Genomic DNA, 19261 nt, shown 5'->3' with positions numbered 1-19261 from the left:
TTGGAGATGTTTATGATAAATTTTTTAAATGAAACAACAAAACGATGTTTTATATGAACAGTCAGTCATTAGCTGTGCCTTTTTACGTGATAATTATTACTAATGTTGCAGATTTTGACAGCTGCATAAAACAAAACTTCCTAAAAAATGTTTGAGCAACATTTAGTAAGTAAAAAAACACCCCTATTAATTTGTCGATAATTTGTAATAATTAATATGCCTGTCCGTGTACTCGATAATTTGTAATAATTATTACAAATGTTTCGAATTTTGACAGTTGTATAAAGGAAAAGTTGCTTTAAAAAGTGTTTCAGCAACATTTAGTAAGGACGAGGATAAAATTTGTATTGCCGTAATGGGTGCAGCAAACAAGTTGTTATCCTAAACTGAACTTTCCCGAAATTGTGTGTGGGAGGTACCCGAAGGAGTGGACCGATGAAGTCCATATTGGAACCTCATCTATGTCTGATAGAAATTTCACGATGTATAAAGTATTAAACAAATCGATTGCTACCGTCAAGAGTTATCTTTCGCACAATTTTTGCGAACATTTTCGAACTTTTGTGGGGGAGGTACCTGAAGAAGTGGACCGATATGGTCCATCTTCGAACTTATGCTAAGTTTGAACAAAATATTAGTAACGCCAAATTTTGGACCAAATCGGTTCATCCGTTCGAGAGTTATCGTGCGCACCAGCCAGACAGACGGACGGACATTGCTAAATGGACTCCAAATTGTCTGAAACAGATTTAGTTCAAACATACTTGGGCTCTAAAACCATTACTTCGATGGGGCACATTTTGCCCGTATGAAAGTGTATATACATACCCCCGTTAGCATAAATGATGAGGTTATCTAAATAGTAATTATTCGAATCCCACTACCAAGTCGGTCATTACATTGTTTATAGACCATAGTTTATTTAAAAAACCAAGAAAATCTAAGAGTATAATCATTGATAAAAATTGATTTTAAATATTAAATCGAGAAAATTGCATCCAAACTCGCTGTGAAATTTTTTTCTATTTTTTATTACATAACTGATAAAAAAAAAAAAAGATTTTTTCAATATGAACCAATATTAAAGAAGTTTCTTTGCATAGTTTTTATAGAAGTCGACTTTTTCAGAATTCGCACCTACATAACCGTTAGCCAAAAAATAAAATAAAAAGAAGTTATGTTTCAGGTTGAGAATCTAACCCCCATTATTAAAAGTCTTCTTTTGTTATAGTTAGGATTTTACGCACAGATTTTTAGCGTTCCGCCTAACTTATAGATAAAAGTGATCACTAAATTTCAATTTGCATTAACTTTTAATGTGAAAATTATAGTTGTAATACTCCAAAATTAGTTTATTTTGCGTTTTCAAATCCATCCAATAATAAACGAAAACATATAATAATGCCCCTAAGAAACACTTCCCGTTATAAAATCACTTTATGAAGTGTCCTACAAACCATTATTTCGATGAGGAACATTCAACCATAAGGTTCAAGGTATAATACAGTTTTTGAACGATTCATTCCAATGAAGATCATATTTTGACAACAAAAAAGGAAGACTCTCGAAATAATAGAAGTTGTTTATACAAAAAATAAAATGTTTGTCATATTTGAACTACACGCATCGCTCAAATATACAAATCGTCACCATAAATGCCTGAAGACGTAACCTACAAAAACAAAACTTTACAGGAGAAGCAAAAAACGTTAAAAACTGAAAAACTGTTTTATAGAATATCAATCTTATGAGGGGGAGTTTTGGGGTATTGTCACTCACGTACGAATGGAAGTAAATAATGAACCCCAACCCGCGAAAAAACTTGGTTTTGGGATCCGTCATTACAACAAAATCTGCAATGTTATACCATTTTCCGAAATGCCATTTCTTGAATAGGATGCTTATTATTGAACGTAGAAGCTTGAAATTTCGCCGGATCATGTATTTTAGCTTTATGTATCAAATTCCATCAAAAAACTAATTTCGATTTGCGTGTGGGTTTCGTCTTCGGGAATTTATGGTGACGAAACACACATAGCCTGCAGGCAAATTAATCGATTAAAAAAACGCCTAACTCCGTGATGTAATTACTTCAACAACAAACTTTATGCTTTACTATACTTTCATAAACTGTCGAAAAAGTAGGACATCCGCAACCAGTTTTTTACTCAATCTAATAAAAAAAGTCAAAATATAATTTATTAATAAAAAACAACATAATTTTGCTTACAGCCAAAGAAGATGAAGCGACATATCCCATGAAAAATGACACAGACAATACAAACGGTGATGTTGGTGTGCAGATTGGCCAGTCGTATACAAAACCAAAAGAGAAAAATATACTGGTACGCCGTCTATATATCCTCTCCTGGATCGGTAGCTATGATCGCGAGAAGGCGGTGTCGGATTTAATTGCTGGTATTACCTTGGGCATGACAATTATACCTCAAAGTATAGCCTATGCTGCGTTAGCTGGTCTCTCATCTGAATATGGTTTATATTCGGCGTTTATAGGTAAGTTCATGCTATTAAGAGAATAGTATTGTAATAAAATCACAGTTTTTGGGTTTTTTTATTTCAGGTTCTATGATTTATGTATTTTTTGGTACCATACCTCAAGTATCAATAGGCCCCACAAGTTTAATGGCTCTTTTGGTGTTGCAATATTGTTCAGATAAACCTGTAGAATTTGTTATCGTATTAGCCTTCCTGGCCGGGCTGTTTGAGTTATTAATGGGCGTTTTTCAATTGGGTAAGTAAAATGCTATGACATAATTGTTTTTTTTTTTTCAATATTTGACTATAAAATTAAGTCTCTGGTTGGCTATGTTATGCAGTTTATTTTATTAGTTAGTAAGTGTTTTTTTTTTTCAGATTTAACTAAGGTATTTAGGTCTTTCCTGTGCAATAACACATTAGCATTTATTAATGAATCAGTAGTTCCCGAACATTTTTCCAAAAAATAACAATTTGTTGAAAAGATATTTGTGTTCGTACATATTTATAAATAACTCAAGAGTATTTATTTAATTCATTGGTGAGTTTTAAAATTCCATGAATTTGTATTGTGCGGTTAAAATTAGCTTTACTAAAATATACATAATTATTAAGTCAAACATATCACTTATCAATAATTTGAGGTTTTACGATGATAATTTTATTTAAAATTATGGATTTAATTCATAATTCAAATAAAAGTATGTGGTTAAATGATTTTGTTTGGATTGATTACTAAGAAGTACAAATATAAATATAGGACAACTCAATTGTTAACTTTTTTCAATAGATGGAGTTAAAATCTGTTGTTACGATATCATAACCATTGATAGTTGTTGTAGAATACAATTATTTACTTTTTTGAATATTTTGTTCATTATGTCGTACACTGTTATACATCAACGCCCGTAAAATATATGGGGATTTCTGAGTGAAATCGGACTTACTTACTTAGCTGGCCCATTACAGAACATTTGTTCCATAGACCGAACTAAGAAAAGATCTCCAATTCTCTCTGTTTTTCGCTTCGCTTTCGGGAATACCGCGCCTTTTCATTTCTTCATCAACTTGTATGCTCCATAAAAGCTTAGGCCTGCCGATTCTGCTTGCACCGCCATGTGGCATGTATTCATACGACTTTTTAGCGGGTTTATCATCGCTCATTCTTATGGTATGGCCTAGCCAACGCAATCGTTGCATCTCGATACGTTTAACTATATTCATGTCTTTGTCAACGCAAATCTGCCCGTAGATCTTTCGAAGAATTTTCCTCTCAAACACACCAACAATGCCTTATCTACTTGCGCAAGTACCCAAGCTTCGGAGCCATACATTAGCACGGGTAGTATCAGCGTTTTTTATAGTGTTATTTTTGTTTGACGAGATATGGCTTTGTTTTTAAATTGCTTACTTAGACCATAGTAGCATCTGTTGGCCAATACAATTCTTCTTCTTATTTCACAACTGATGTTGTTTGTTGTGTTTATGGCGGTGCCGAGGTAGACGAAGTCTTTAACTACCTCAAAATTGTAGGTACCAACTTCTACAGGTGGTCCGAGCTCTGTGGACGCTTTGCGCGTCGACACCATCAATTTGGTCTTTTCGCCGTTTACCGCCAGACCCACTTTCGCAGATTCTGCTTCGACCTTCCTAAAGGTATCAGTTACTTCCTTTACTGATCGTCCCATGATGTCTATGTCATCAGCATAGGCAAGTAACATGTGGCTATTGGTGTAAATTGTGCCATTTCTTTTGACATTTGCATCTCGTATTACCTTTTCCAGCAAAATGTTGAATAGGTCACACGAAAGGCTGTCTCCTTGTCTGAAACCACTTTTGGTACAAAATTCTTCGGAGAGGTTCTTTCCAATTTTAACTGAGGACCTAGTATCAGTTAAAGTCATCTTACAAAGCCGGATGAGCATTGCGTGGAATACCTTTGATCGGAGGGGACTGTCGAATGCTGCTTCATAATCGACATAAAGGTGAAATATGTCGATCTGCATCTCTTGGGTCTTCTCTAGGATTTGCCGCAGGGTAAATATCTGGTCAATGGTGGACTTGCCAGGTCTAAAGCCACATTGGTATGGTCCAATTATTTCGTTGACCATTGGCTTTAGTCGTTCGCACAATATCCCTGACAATATCTTATAGGCAATAGGGAGAAGACTTATGCCCCTATAGTTTGAGCATACAGTCTTATCTCCTTTCTTGTGGACGGGACATAGGATGCTCAGGTTCCAATCGTCGGGTACGCGTTCTTCCTGCCATATGGTGCTAACTAGCTGATGCATACACCTTATCAGCGCGTCGCCTCCGGTTTTAAACAGCTCGGCTGGTAAGCCATCGGCTCCTGCTGCTTTATTATTCTTCAGCCGGTTGATTGCTGTTTTTACCTCATCTTGGCCGGGCGGTATACATTCTATACCATCTTCTGGGATTGGATCTGTGGTATCATCGTCTTCGCTACTATTGGATACCAGCAGATTGGAGAAATGTTCCTTCCATATCCTAAAGTTTCTAGTTTTGTTATATTTTAAGATTGCCAAAGTTTGAGGACAATCGGAATATGTTAACACGTGCCACTGTTATATAGGGCCTAAGGTGAATTTTCACGAAATTGCTCTAAAAGCCGCAATTATTGTCCAATCGATGAGAAAATTTTACATGTTCATCATTATTTCCATAGTAACACATATAGGGCCAAAGGCGAATTTTCAAGAAATCGCTCTACAGGCCACACGTATTGTGGCTGAAAAATTAATCCTAATATTAGCTATATATAGGGCCCAAATTACCTAAAAATGGCTAGATATGCTATTGGAGCAATATGAAAATTTTACCCGATTTTCGTAATTTTTTGTAGGATTCGTTTTTTAGCCACAGCAATGAACTGGTAAATGTTTCTCATCGATATAGTCTGTAGAGCGAATTCGTGAAAATTTGCCTTTGCGCAATAAATATGGTCTGTAGAGCGAATTCGTGAAAATTTGCCTTTGGCTCCATACAAATTACTAAGGAAACTTTGAGGCCCCAGTGGCACGTGTTAACTTATTCCGATTGTCCTTAAATTTTAACAATATTTAAATCTAACAAAACTAAACCTGTTAGGGGGGTGCCGCATTAAAAAATCCGACATCGATTTTTTAAAACCACCCTAGTATTACATGTTCGACTTTCCAACTATAGACCTTTCTTAATTGTTATAATATAGCGTTATCATACTTAATTTATTTGCTTAACTCAAATTGTTTTCTTTGGCGAGATTACTCAAACCAACTTTAATGATACATCTTTAAATATTTTCTATTCTATGCTTTCAGGCTTCATTGTCAATTTCATACCGTCCCCGGTAACGAAAGCCTTTACATCGGGAACTGCCTTAATTGTAGCCTTAGTACAGATGAAGACACTGTTTGGTGTTAAAGTCAAAGGAGTACCAACACCAGCAGAATTTTGGAATAACATCAAGGTTCCGGATGCCATTGTGGGGCTTATATGTCTGATTGTATTGTTGCTACTGAGAGTGAGTTAAATATTTCAGTTTATATTGAAAAACTAATACATTGTCTATCCCACCTAACAGCAATTGTCGAGTGTTACATTTAAAAAGAAGAATGACACAACGAGACGCTTGAAAAAGTTGCTCTGGTACATTAGTATTTCACGTAATGCTTTGGTTGTCTTCACACTGAGTTTTATAGCTTACATGTGGATTAAGAAGAGTTCATTTGAAGCGATACCATTTTCGCTGTCATCCAAGGTTAGTTCGGGTGTGCCACATTTTAAATTGCCTCCATTTTCGTTTGAAAGTGGCAACCGAACATATGGATTTTTCGAAATCTGTTCAGAATTGGGTAGTGGTCTTTTTGTGGTACCCATTGTTGCTGTGTTGGCCAATGTGGCTATTGCCAAGGCTTTTGGTAAGTTTGGTCGGGAATTTATTTATTTTTTTTAAATTAATACCATTTAATTATTTTTTCTCTACGATTATTTTTAGTTAAGGACAGTCAGCTGGATGCTTCACAGGAAATGTTAACTTTGGGCCTCTGTAATTTGGCTGGTTCCTTTTTTAGTGCCATGCCTACATGTGGAGCATTTACACGTTCTGCTGTTAGTCAAGCAAGTGGCGTTAGAACACCAATGGCTGGTATTTATACGGGTAAGTCGGATAAGCTCTTGGTCTCTTAAAGGTTTTTCATTCTTATTTTAACCTAGCTAGACGATAACCTCGATAATTCGTAAATAAGTACGAAATATCGAATTTTTAACATATACCAAGACCTCGCTTTGTGTCGTTTCACTTGTGTTGTTTTCGAAGTTGCGTCGTTGCTTAGTTAATACCTATTTTCAATATGCGTGGTTCGATTTTCGATGTTGCTTCATTTTAAGTTTGACTGTTTCATTTTCTATACCCTCCACCACAGTATGGAGGGTATATTAAGTTTGTTTTTCCGTTTGAAAAGCATTGAAATATTCATTTGCGACCCTATAAGCTGATTTAGTTATATCCGTCTTTCCGTCCGTCCCTTTGTTGTAATCACGCTATCATCCGAATGATGATGACATGTGCATTTGGTCTGAACTTCAATCAAGTTCGAAAATGGGCTACATCGTTCTACGTTTCAGTATAGCCCTCATATAACGGTACCGCCCGATTTCAGGTATTTTGACCTTTTTAGCTACATTTTCAGACCGAATTAGCTATAATTTGGTATTTAGTATTCCCAGTGATGTAGGTACTTCTTCGCCAAAAATGAAGAACATAGATAAACGGATTTATATAGCCCTCATATAACGGTACCGCAAGATTTCAGTTATTTTTTAGCTACGTTTTCTGGCCGAATTAGACCAAAATATCTGTATTTTAGCATTTACGATTTCTATTTGTTCAAGTAATTTCTCCACCTAAAATTGTGGGAATAAGAAGAAAAATAGTGTTTTTTACCCTGGAACCTATTTCCGAACTTTACATGGCTTTCCATAGAAAAATTAATTCGTTTTGCGTCGTTTCACTTTGAGTCGTGTTATTTTGGAACGTATCTACGACGCAAAGCGAGGTCTTGGTGTATTTGTTTTCAAAAACTAACTAATTTCATTCTTTAATTTTTCTGCTTTTAGGTATAATTGTTTTTTCGGCATTATCGATCCTTACACCCTACTTCCAGTATATTCCAAAATCCACATTATCCGCTGTTCTCATTGCTGCAGTGATATTTATGGTAAGTTGGGAGATAGGCAAGTTTGAAAGTAAAATGACACCATAGTAAACAATTATCACTTTCACAATTTTAGGTTGATTTTAGCCCGGTTAAATCTCTGTGGAAAAACAGCAAAAAAGATTTCTTCAGCTGGACTGGCTGCTTGCTGGTGTGTTTAATTGCCGGAGTCGAAGTGGGTCTCCTATATGGCATTGTACTTAATATGATATTCGTATTGCTAAGGTTGGGTAATCCCGAAGTAGAAGTTAAACTGAAACAGGTAAATTTTAGATTAAGACTAGGTTTATGTCTCTTATAGCCAAGAAGGCCAGCGGACACAACACCACCACCATTAGTTTTACACTCAAACTCTGCTCACGCAAGTTGCGTTAGCACAAGCATCACAAATGCATATGAATTACTACTGCTTTGTCTCTGCTGGCCATCATAGCAGCTATGACTTGGCAAAAGCCCTATCTCAAGTGCGCAAGCACATGGGTTTTTTATTACTTACTGCACTCAGAATAAATGGAAATAGTGAAGTTCAAATGCTAATTTTATTTTTTGATTTTCCTATTTCAGTGTGACACCGTGACTTACGTCCATGTCAAGCCAATGTCGGATGTATATTTCTCCGGCGTCGATAGTATACGCACTGAAATGCGTTCAGCCTGCATTTTATATCGTTACGATTTCCCCATTGTTTTGGATTGTTCCAGATTTATGCTCTTCGATGCCACTTTTATTGAAATGCTCAGTGCAGTGGCGAAAGAATTAAATGAACAAAAACAAATGTTCATTTTGCAAGGGCTCAGTGAAAAATATAAACCTTTGCTACCCGCCGAAAACTCGAATATTTACTATGCCATGAATCCGTTAACCATAGACGATTTTATAATTCCAGAGAAAAAAGCAAACGGAAATGGCGTGTTATTGGCTTAAACTTAAGTTATTACTTAGTATTAATAGGATATTGAAACAATATGACTGTGACGTAAATGTATATTTGTATGTAGATATCAACACCTTGAACATATAGTATTCTAGATGGAATCTCTTATTAAATATTTGTTAAATTGTTATTATTATAAATTAAAAGAAAGAAATATAATTATTTGAAAAACAATTTGTTATTCTTATTATTATCAACACTCAGAAAGGGAGAAAGTGAGCAGAGCAGGGATGTCGAATGAGTGAGGAGTTGTAATCGTAGTAAAAATTTGTAGATACTTGCAGGTTCTGGAACAGACCTATTATTGAAAATTCAAAAGATAATTAAAATAAAATAATTTATTTACACGTCCTTGGATTATGACTGAGGGAGGGAGAACAAGTAAAAACGTTAAGTTCCGGGCCGAAATATTTATAGCCCCACAACAAATTTAATTTAAATAAAGTGGAATAAATAGTTTTCCTTCTTTTATGGCAGTACTAAGTTCTTCCGCTACGTCAAACAAACGATAAGAATATGTTATCTGAACAATTTTTAACATCGATGATACCACGATGTTTTCTACCCAATGAGAACCCGAAATACCAAATTGCTGTCATTCCAATGTAAATTTTTCCAATAGCGTTATATCGGAGCTAACCATGGACCTTAGGGTGATGACATGATTACAACCTTGTATCTCTGTATCATATTTACATTTTTAGATTTTTGTGTGGGGAGGATATTATAAGTTGGTTTTGGCCAAAAAATTTGTAACGCATCGAAATAATGGTCGCATACTTATATATACCAAAATGAATGTCTCGACGAGCTGAGTCGATCTGGCTATGTGTGTCCATCCATCCATCCGTCTGTCCATCTAAACCTTGTAATCACGCTACATGTCGCAATTTTGATCGGATCGTCACGAAATTTTGGTGGTTAATGGGGGAAGAAAATATCACCTTTCTAACAATGTAAAGTAGGTTGTCGTAGGTGTTCAAACAACGAATATATCCCAATAGGCGCTAATGAAATCCAACTTTTCAGTGTTGCGATTTTAATTCTAATGACGAGTATCACAGCTTTGGTTCGGGACCTTCCAAAAGCAAAGGCTGAATATGAAAGTAAAAAATCCCATCATTACAATGATGCAAAGTAGATTGGCGTACAAATAACGGAGATATCGCAATAGTCCCATTTTTTCCATTTTTTTAATGGGGGGATTAATGAAGGTCCCATAGAGGAAGAAGCCTATTTTGGTGATGATGATAATATTCAGAGGTTGGAATGAGCAAAAAACTTATATGGAGAACATTCAATATTTTATTCATATCCGAATATCTCCGCTTGTAATAGTCGTATTCCAAAAGGAAAGCCCGTCAATGGATGAGAAAAATATCACCTTTATTATAATGCAAAATAATGATGCAAAATAAAATGCACTTTCCTTTCCCCCCTTCAAGTTGAGTGTAAACGAAATAGGTACCGTAACAGGACCCAAGGATCAATTCAGTATACATTTATGAGAGATTATATGTTTCCTACCACAATAATTAAATTGAAATTAAACTTAATTTAAATTAAAACAATTTAGAAAGTATCAGTCAACTGTGCCGACAGAGATATACCCTCAGCCTAGAACCTAAAGAAAAGTAAAAAAACATAATACTTCTGGCGTCTATACGGTTTTTTGAGTTTTTGGCCCAATTTTTCTGGATTTGCCCCCGTATTAACTAGGGGACGGGACTGATATAGTCCTTATTCCAACCTGAAACATGACTAGATCAAATAATACGATGTGCAAAGTTTGCACCAATCAGAAACTCCCTGCGGGAGAATCTTCGGAATTTGCCATTTTAATTGTTGTTTCAAAGTGGTTGTTAATTCATTCATTGCTAAAGGAAAGAATTTTTGAGAAAAAAGTCGAAACGTCATCATCCTAATATGTTACTGGAATCAATTTTACGTGCAATATGGCGTCAAGCCTGTACTGGACAGAATGATTCAACAGGATTGCAAGGCCACTACAAAATATTATACCCATCAGTCCATTAGCAATACTGGTAATAGCTTTTCCGGTCGTTATTTTAATCCCTTATGGGGTCAAATATTATTTTTTTAAAATGGTCATTATCATATATGTTTGGGTACCAACATAATTTTTATAAAAATGGGTGGAGAGAGGATTTTTGTCAAAGAAAGTAACAACAGGGCTCTCGCGGCTGCGGAAGGAACAAATCTAGTTTAGTAAAAACTCTCCGATTTTTTTGAAATTTTTTCCAGAGGTAGGTATTTTTACGCTGATTATGGGAATATTAAATTTTCTTGGGGGACGGACCCGGTTACCCGGTTATTCGACCCGAAAGTCCGGGTACCCGGTACCCGATAGACCCGGTTCTACTGAACCGATTCTTACAAAATGGGTATCGTTGGAAAGCTTATGAAACTACCTATCCAACAAGTGGTCATATGATGGGGTTATCTCCAGAAGTTATAACCAAAATACCTCTTTTTGGACCCGGGTTTTTCCATAAAAACCTCAAAAAGTCGAAAAAGGGCCCATTATGGGTGCTCAATTAATTCACGTAATTTTATAGCTCATACTTCAACCTTTCCAAAATGGTGCCATTTGTTATAATACCTTCACTGGGTCCAGAGATATTGACCTTAGAACCATCGTACATATGTATATAAATTAAAAAAGTTTTTCTAAATTCATCACTTTTTTTAAGTAAATTTTTTTCTAAGTAGCCGGCCTTCGGCCGGGGATTTAAGACTCTCTCCTATGGACAGGTTCAAATCTAGGGAATGGGAACAACATTTTCTTTTAAATTATAAATTTTCTCTAAGTAGCCGGCCTTCGGACGGGGATTTAGGACTTTCTCCTATGGACAGGTTCAAATCTAGGGAATGGGAACAACATTTCTTTTAAATTATAAATTTTCTCTAAGTAGCCGGCCTTCGGCCGGGGATTTAAGACTCTCTCCTATGGACAGGTTCAAATCTAGGGAATGGGAACAACATTTTCTTTTAAATTATAAATTTTCTCTAAGTAGCCGGCCTTCGGCCGGGGATTTAGGACTTTCTCCTATGGACAGGTTCAAATCTAGGGAATGGGAACAACATTTCTTTTAAATTATAAATTTTCTCTAAGTAGCCGGCCTTCGGCCGGGGATTTAAGACTTTCTCCTATGGACAGGTTCAAATCTAGGGAATGGGAACAACATTTTCTTTTAAATTATAAATTTTCTCTAAGTAGCCGGCCTTCGGCCGGGGATTTAAGACTTTCTCCTATGGACAGGTTCAAATCTAGGGAATGGGAACAACATTTTCTTTTAAATTATAAATTTTCTCTAAGTAGCCGGCCTTCGGCCGGGGATTTAAGACTTTCTCCTATGGACAGGTTCAAATCTAGGGAATGGGAACAACATTTTCTTTTAAAGTATAAATTTTCTCTAAGTAGCCGGCCTTCGGCCGGGGATTTAAGACTTTCTCCTATGGACAGGTTCAAATCTAGGGAATGGGAACAACATTTTCTTCTAAATTTTAAATTTTTCTCTCATTCTAAGGTCAATATCTCTGGACCCAGTGAAGGTATTATAACAAATGGCACCATTTTGGAAAGGTTGAAGTATGAGCTATAAAATTACGTGAATTAATTGAGCACCCATAATGGGCCCTTTTTCGACTTTTTGAGGTTTTTATGGAAAAACCCGGGTCCAAAAAGAGGTATTTTGGTTATAACTTCTGAACCCCTGGAGATAACCCCATCATATGACCACTTGTTGGATAGGTATTTTCATAAGCTTTCCATTTTGTAAGAATCGGTTCAGTAGAACCGGGTCTATCGGGTACCGGGTACCCGGACTTTCGGGTCGAATAACCGGGTAACCGGGTCCGTCCCCTAAAAAAATTTTACATTCCCGTAATCAGCGTAAAAATATCTACCTATGGAAAAAATTTCGAAAAAATCGGAGAGTTTTTACTAAACTAGATTTAAGCCCTGCGGAATGCTGTTTTAAAATACAAATCTGTGTGTATGGTGTAATAGGAGAAGCTGAAGCTTTGGTGGTGTGTATGCGGCCAAACACGTGTGTTTCGTGCTTTGTTCTTAACCAACGTAGCAAACGAAGAGGAAAAGAAACAAGTAAGAAAAGCGTTAAGTTCGGACGGGCCGAACTTTTTATACCCTTCACCACGAACTGTATTGAAGTGAATAGGAACAATTAGTTTAATTTTGTTTTATTACAGGAGTAGTACATATACATATCTCAACCAGAGCTCCGATTCACTCGCGAGTGAAAATTTGGGGGGAGGTGGTAAGTTTTTTTGGGTGCAATATTTTTAGTGGTTGTGGGGCAAGTTTATTTAGGGGTGGTATAAGTTTTTGTTTGGTGTTGGGGAGGGGGGCAAGTGTCCACCCTTAACTTGCTCGAATTCGAGAAGAGTTTCACTCGCGAGTGGAATTCGAGCGAGTATTCGGAGCTCTGATCTTAACTGATAATACTCCCTTCAAAACAGCTAATATGGGGGCGACATTTTTGTTCTTTCTAAAACATGGACCAATATTTACAATTTTCCGAATTGAGCGAAATACATAAAATTGGGCAATAACGACTAGACCTAAACCTGGATATTCTGGATTTGGATAGTTAACAACATCGAGAGCACCGTTCTATGGAGGCTATACAAAACGTTGACATGTATCGATAAATTTCTGGAGGAAAGCTTCGTAACTCCAGCGAATACTAAATACCAAATTTCAGTTATTCCCGTTGAATAATGTGGCTTAAACTTGCAAAATACCGAAAATTGAGGTCCCTCCCAATATGGGGGCTATATAAAAACATGGAACATTACCGGAAAATTTCTGGCGGAAAGTTTTATACCACCAACGGACTATTAAATATCATGCGTTTCGATGGGATATTGATGACACAACCTTCAAAATATCGAAAATCAGGAGGTACCGTTCTATGGGGGCTATATGAAGACGTGGACCTATACCGACAAATTTCAGCTGGAAAGTTGTATACCCCCAACGAAGACTAAATACCAAATTTCATCCATTTCGGTGGAACATTGAGGCCATAACCTTCAAAATACCGAAAATAGGGAATTACGGTTCTATGGGGGCTATACTAAGGCGTGGACCTGTACCTACAAATTTCTGGGGGAAAGTTTTATACCCCCAACGGAGACTAAATACCAAATATCAGCCATTTGTGAGGAATATTGAGACCACAACCTTCAAAACACCAAAAATCGGGAGGTAAGTTCTTTGGGGGCTATATAAAAGCGGGGAGCTATACAAACAAATTTCATATGGAACGTTTAGTACCCCAAATGAAGACCAAATACCAAATTTCAGCCATTTCGGTGGATTAATGTGGCCACAAGCTTCCAAATACCGAAAATCGGGAGGAACCGTTCTGTGGGGGCTATATGAAGGCGTGGACCTATACCTACAAATTTCTGGGGGAAAGTTGTATACCCCCAAAGAAGACTAAATACCAAAATTTCATCCATTTCGGTGGAATATTGAGGCCACAACCTTCAAAATACCGAAAATAGGGAATTACCGTTCTATGGGGGCTATACTAAGGCGTGGACCTGTACCGACAAGTTTCTGGGGGAAAGTTTTATACCCCCAACGGAGACTAAATACCAAATCTCAGCCTTTTCTGACTAATACTGAGACCACAACCTTCAAAACACCGAAAATCGGGAGGTAAGTTCTTTGGGGGCTATATAAAAGCGCGGACCTATACAAACAAATTTCATATGGAACGTTTAGTACCCCAAATGAAGACCAAATACCAAATTTCAGCCATTTCGGTGGATTAATGTGGCCACAACCTTCAAAATACCGAAAATCGGTAGATATCGTCCTATGGGGGCTATATCAAAACGTGGACCTATATAAACATTTTATGGTAGAAATGTTTCTTAGCCTCTGGAAACACAAAATACAAAGTTACAACCGATTATGTACTCAAATGAGACTAATACATTCAAAATATCTTAAAGTGACGCGTACTATATATGGGGCCTATACCAAAACATGGACCTATATAAACAAACTTTGGTAGAAATGTTTTTTAGCCTCTGGAGACACAAAATACCAAATTATAAACAATTCGGTGGTAAAATGGAAATAAATATCTTAAAAATTCCTTTAAACGACGACGCGTCACTTTGTATGGGGGCTATACGAAAACGTGGACCTACTTAGCCCGCTTTCAATACCAAAAGTCCTACGTACATATAATAGATTCTACCAAAATTTCATCCACCTACTTCAATCCGTTCGGACGCTAGAGTGATTTCCACAGACGGACGGACATGGCTATATCGATGTAGAATTGCACGCTGATAATGAATATATATAGTTTGTGGGGTCTACAATGATTATTTCGAGTAGCTACAAACCGAATGGCAAACTTAATATACCCCCCATCTTATGGTGGTGGGTATAAAAGTGGAACATCATACTTTGCATCATTGTAAAGATGGGATTTTCTACTTTCATAGTCAGGCTTTGCTTTTGGAATGTCCCCAACCAAAGCTTTGATATTCGTCATTATAATTAAAATCGCAGAAATGAAAAGTTGGGTTTCATTAGGGACTATTGCGATATATTCGTTTCATTGTCAGGTCACCAAAATCTCCCAAAAGTTGGTGACGATCCGATCAGAATTGCGACCTGTAGCGTGATTACAAGGTTTAGATGGACTGACGGACGGACACACATAGCCAGATCGACTCAGCTCGTCGAGACATTCATTTTGGTATATATATGTATGGGTCTACGACCATTATTTCGATGCGTTACTAACTTTTTGGCCAAAACAAGCTTATAATACCCTTCCCACATAGTGGTCAAAGATTTAAATGCATAAAGATTGGAAAACTCAATTGTTAACATTTCTTCGGTGTCATGCTTAAGTGTTCCATACGCCATTTTTGACTTTTTGAGATACAGGTGGTTTCTAGGGTTTTCCGGTATGCTCTTTCTGAATTTCTAGTCGGCTTTCTCCTATTTGCTCTAGTTTCCGAGATATCTACGCCTCGACGGAATAGCATAAACTTTTTTCAGTTACGAAATTAATATTTTAAAAACTTAGAAGTTTAAAAACACATTTCAAAAATCAGAATTTTAATTTTCGATTTAGAAGTATTTAATTTATTGAGGCAAATATGGAATTTTTTTTTGTCACTTTGTACCATGTGATTTACAATACTTTACATTTGTGTCATAAGTGCGGATATGGATGGACGACAAAAATTCTTTTTTTAAAAAATCTCTATAACTTTTATATTCCAATTCATATTCCTCTAAATTTTTGCAAATATGTTCTATATACTATTATTAATATTTCAAGTCAAAAATATATATATTTGCTTTAGTCAGCTCCACACAGTTGTGACACAAAACATTAAAATGCGATTATCTCAAAACGGACAAATGGCGTATGGAACGCTTAAGCATGACACCGACGATTTGTCAATAGATGGAGTTAAGTTCTGTTGTTACGATATCATAACAACATTCTGTTAAGTAGTTAACCATTTCAGGCGCCAAGTTCATATTCAATGAACTGGCAACTGCTATGGAATACAATCCTGAGTCCAACTTTTTGCTTTCCTACAATTTGTATAAGCCGAATTGCGCTTTAATGGGGTTTTTATCATTAACATACCCCTGTTGTTGGTAAAATGTTTATATACTTTGTTTCATAAACATTTATGCATTATGCATCTTTTCCAGTCTTTACAGTTCTATGTCTTTGTAGTGGTGTAGGGTATAATAACGGATAAAATCACCGAATTCAATAAAAGAACTCCACTGTTTTGATATTTCAACAAACACTTTAACTTTTTGGATGTTTCTCATCATGTTATCTTTTGGTCGGTCACGTTCATTATCAAGGCAGCTCGCTCGATGGCATATTTTCTATGTCTACAATGTATGAATGAAATTTTGTTCTTCTTCTTGTTTTCAGAAACCCCAGTTATGTCAGAGGAATTTGTTATCTTTCCCGGTTTTTATTATGCGGATATTTTCAGTTCTGTTGTTCTCATTCAATATTATAACAACAATGCAGAATCACTTCGAGTTTATATATAGTAAATTTTTTTACTCTTCCACATTTCTAGTTCTAATTCTAAAATAAACAAACATTGCCTCGTTCCTTGATGTTTGTTATCGCAGATGCATGTCAGTGACATTGTAAACAGTGGCGAACGATGTTATCATCAAATTCACACGTAGATGACAAACTGCGGTTGTTTATTTATCGTGATATAAGTTAAAACATGCAGGGTGGAGATATCATGCATATTTGGTCTATTGATTATAACATACAACAACTACTTCATCTATAAATTAATTCGGATTAAAGCTAAATTTGTCAACATTAGTCTTATCTGTGGACATGGGCGAGGGGACAAAATATTATTTTAGGAGCTCCAAGAAAGGACTTCTTTTATCCATTGCTTGACCTTGTTTTCATGTCGAAATTGGAAAGGTAAATGGTAAAATGGAAAAATGGTAAAACCTATGAAAATATAATAAAATTCAATCTTCTAGGGAATTTTCACTGCTACAACATTTTCTTTAGTCCCATTTCGATAGGCTTGCAGCTTCCAAGCAAAATCGTGAAAACCGAAAAATAGCATAAAAATGTGAACATTGATCGCGATTTATTTAAAAATCACTCCGGCGATTTCTTTTGTTTTTTGATTTTTTTTTAACGAAATAACGAAGTTTGGCGGTAAGATAGGAGCAAAATAAATATGTCGCTAAGTTCTACCGATACCACAAGTTTTGTCAACTTTTATTGGTACATTTCATTCATCATTTTGCGTTTTAATTTCACCGATTTTCGAGTAACAAATGTTAAAACTTGAAGATTCTTGCACGTAGCGGAACATACCTATAGGACGTATGACAGTAAAGATTCAAATCGATGTTAGCTCATAATAACGTCGACGAAGATGTCACGGAGTTAATCCCAGAAGATGATAATTGACACCCTTTTATCCCCAAGTAAACGAAAAGTCAGTTTGAAATGTTAAATCTCAACTAAAAACCACCACTTTTGTGAACAACAACAGAAGAGAGGACCGATACAACATACTGATCAAGGGCTATACAAGGTCGGCCAATAAGCCCACCTGATTATTATGTTTGTTGTCAAAAACATTATTGTGACTTAAAATACAAAGAACAAAGACATAAATACAACAAGATAAGACATTTCTTTTGCTATCATTCTTCAGTGAATGGCTTTTGAATTTAACATAATGTTATGTTACCATATGGTGATATAACATTTTTGTTCTTTTATACATTTTTACGTATTTAACCGAATTTACCGATCCAATTGACATGGAATTATTCTTGAATAGATCCTTGAATTCATAAATTTCGTTTCTGATACCATTACATGAAATGTGCCTCCTTGGTTGCGATTTTAAATTAACTGCAACCTGTTAAGGGTAATGTTTCTATACAAAGTTTCGTAAACATTTTTTTGTTGCATGCATTTTGTCAGGTCTTTATTACTTTATGTCTTTGCAAAGAAACTCAAATCACAATAATGTAAAATCTATTATGTTTGTTGTCAAAAGTTCTTAACAGTACTCTGAATGGCCGACCTCCCCATGTTAATGTTTATGGTTGATTTCACTGTGCATGGTTTAAAGTGGGGATACGCAATGAAATGCAATAATTTTCATTATTTTCGTCAAAAAAAACTTAAAACTCGATTTTCGGTTAGTCTGTTATTTGAGAGTGTTCTAAAAGTTAGATTATTCGTTATACCGATTATAATTATATAACACACCCAATAGTTAATTACGACTAATAATCGACCACGATTAATAGTCGACTGCGAATAATAATAGACTACGACTAATGGTCGACTACGAATAATAATAGGGTCACTAGAAAACTTACTACAAAAAATTTCAAATGAAGCCTGGCGACGCTGCGTCTTGCCTAGGCCAAATAGTTTGACCCTCGTAGTTGACTCCGTCTTTCGAATGTCGATTAAAGCTGGGTACACATTGTCAGTTTTGAATGTCAATATTTCGCAATTATCGATAACTGTCAAACCGTCCCACAACCACAAAACATTTTGTGGTTGCCTGATGAATGACAAAAACGATTAGCCACACTAGCAAGCAACCAATTATTTGAGCAAAGCTATCATTCAAAACTGACAATGTGTACCCAGCTTAATAGTTGACTCCGCCTTTCGAAAGTCGATTAAGGATAATTGATTATCCGGTTTTCGCACAGTCAAAAGTAATAAATGAAGTTGAGCCAATGCTCAAAACAAGATATCGAAAATTTTACCGTAAACTCGTAGTGACTGGAAGATAATTTTCCCCAAAAATCGTCAAGTTTGGTCCACTTTTAGGTATAGACCCCCCATAACGGTACTTCCACTTTTTTTATTAATTTCAAGATTTATCTATATTTTTAAAGTGAAATCTCCGTAATTTGGCATTTTGCGTTCTTTGGTAGTATTAAACATCTTGCGTAAGTCCATGGTCGATAGAGGTCCTCGTTTTGGTATATCGCACATATAGACGTACCTTCCGTTTTTTATATTATCAC

General features: G+C 36.0%; 1 protein-coding gene across 2 annotated transcripts in view; it reads left to right on the top strand.

Moving 5' to 3' along the window:
• Nucleotides 1-8823, top strand: part of LOC141404880 (sodium-independent sulfate anion transporter) — a 43260-nt gene extending 34437 nt beyond the window's left edge. For both annotated transcript variants that reach the window (XM_073988711.1, XM_073988705.1), the window contains exons 2-9: nucleotides 2233-2514; nucleotides 2582-2752; nucleotides 5820-6022; nucleotides 6083-6419; nucleotides 6497-6658; nucleotides 7618-7718; nucleotides 7792-7977; nucleotides 8280-8823. In XM_073988711.1, the coding sequence (XP_073844812.1) occupies nucleotides 2233-2514; nucleotides 2582-2752; nucleotides 5820-6022; nucleotides 6083-6419; nucleotides 6497-6658; nucleotides 7618-7718; nucleotides 7792-7977; nucleotides 8280-8639 (1802 nt within the window). In that variant the 3' untranslated portion in view covers nucleotides 8640-8823. The remainder of the gene's footprint in view (nucleotides 1-2232; nucleotides 2515-2581; nucleotides 2753-5819; nucleotides 6023-6082; nucleotides 6420-6496; nucleotides 6659-7617; nucleotides 7719-7791; nucleotides 7978-8279) is intronic.
• Nucleotides 8824-19261: the final 10438 nt, after the last annotated feature.

This window comes from Musca autumnalis, unplaced genomic scaffold (genome assembly GCF_047663935.1).
Source record: "Musca autumnalis isolate F117 unplaced genomic scaffold, ASM4766393v1 scaffold_1, whole genome shotgun sequence".
Classification (NCBI taxonomy): domain Eukaryota; kingdom Metazoa; phylum Arthropoda; class Insecta; order Diptera; family Muscidae; genus Musca; species Musca autumnalis.
Note: the sequence above shows the minus strand (reverse complement) of the source record. Positions and strands in the feature narration are given on the sequence as shown.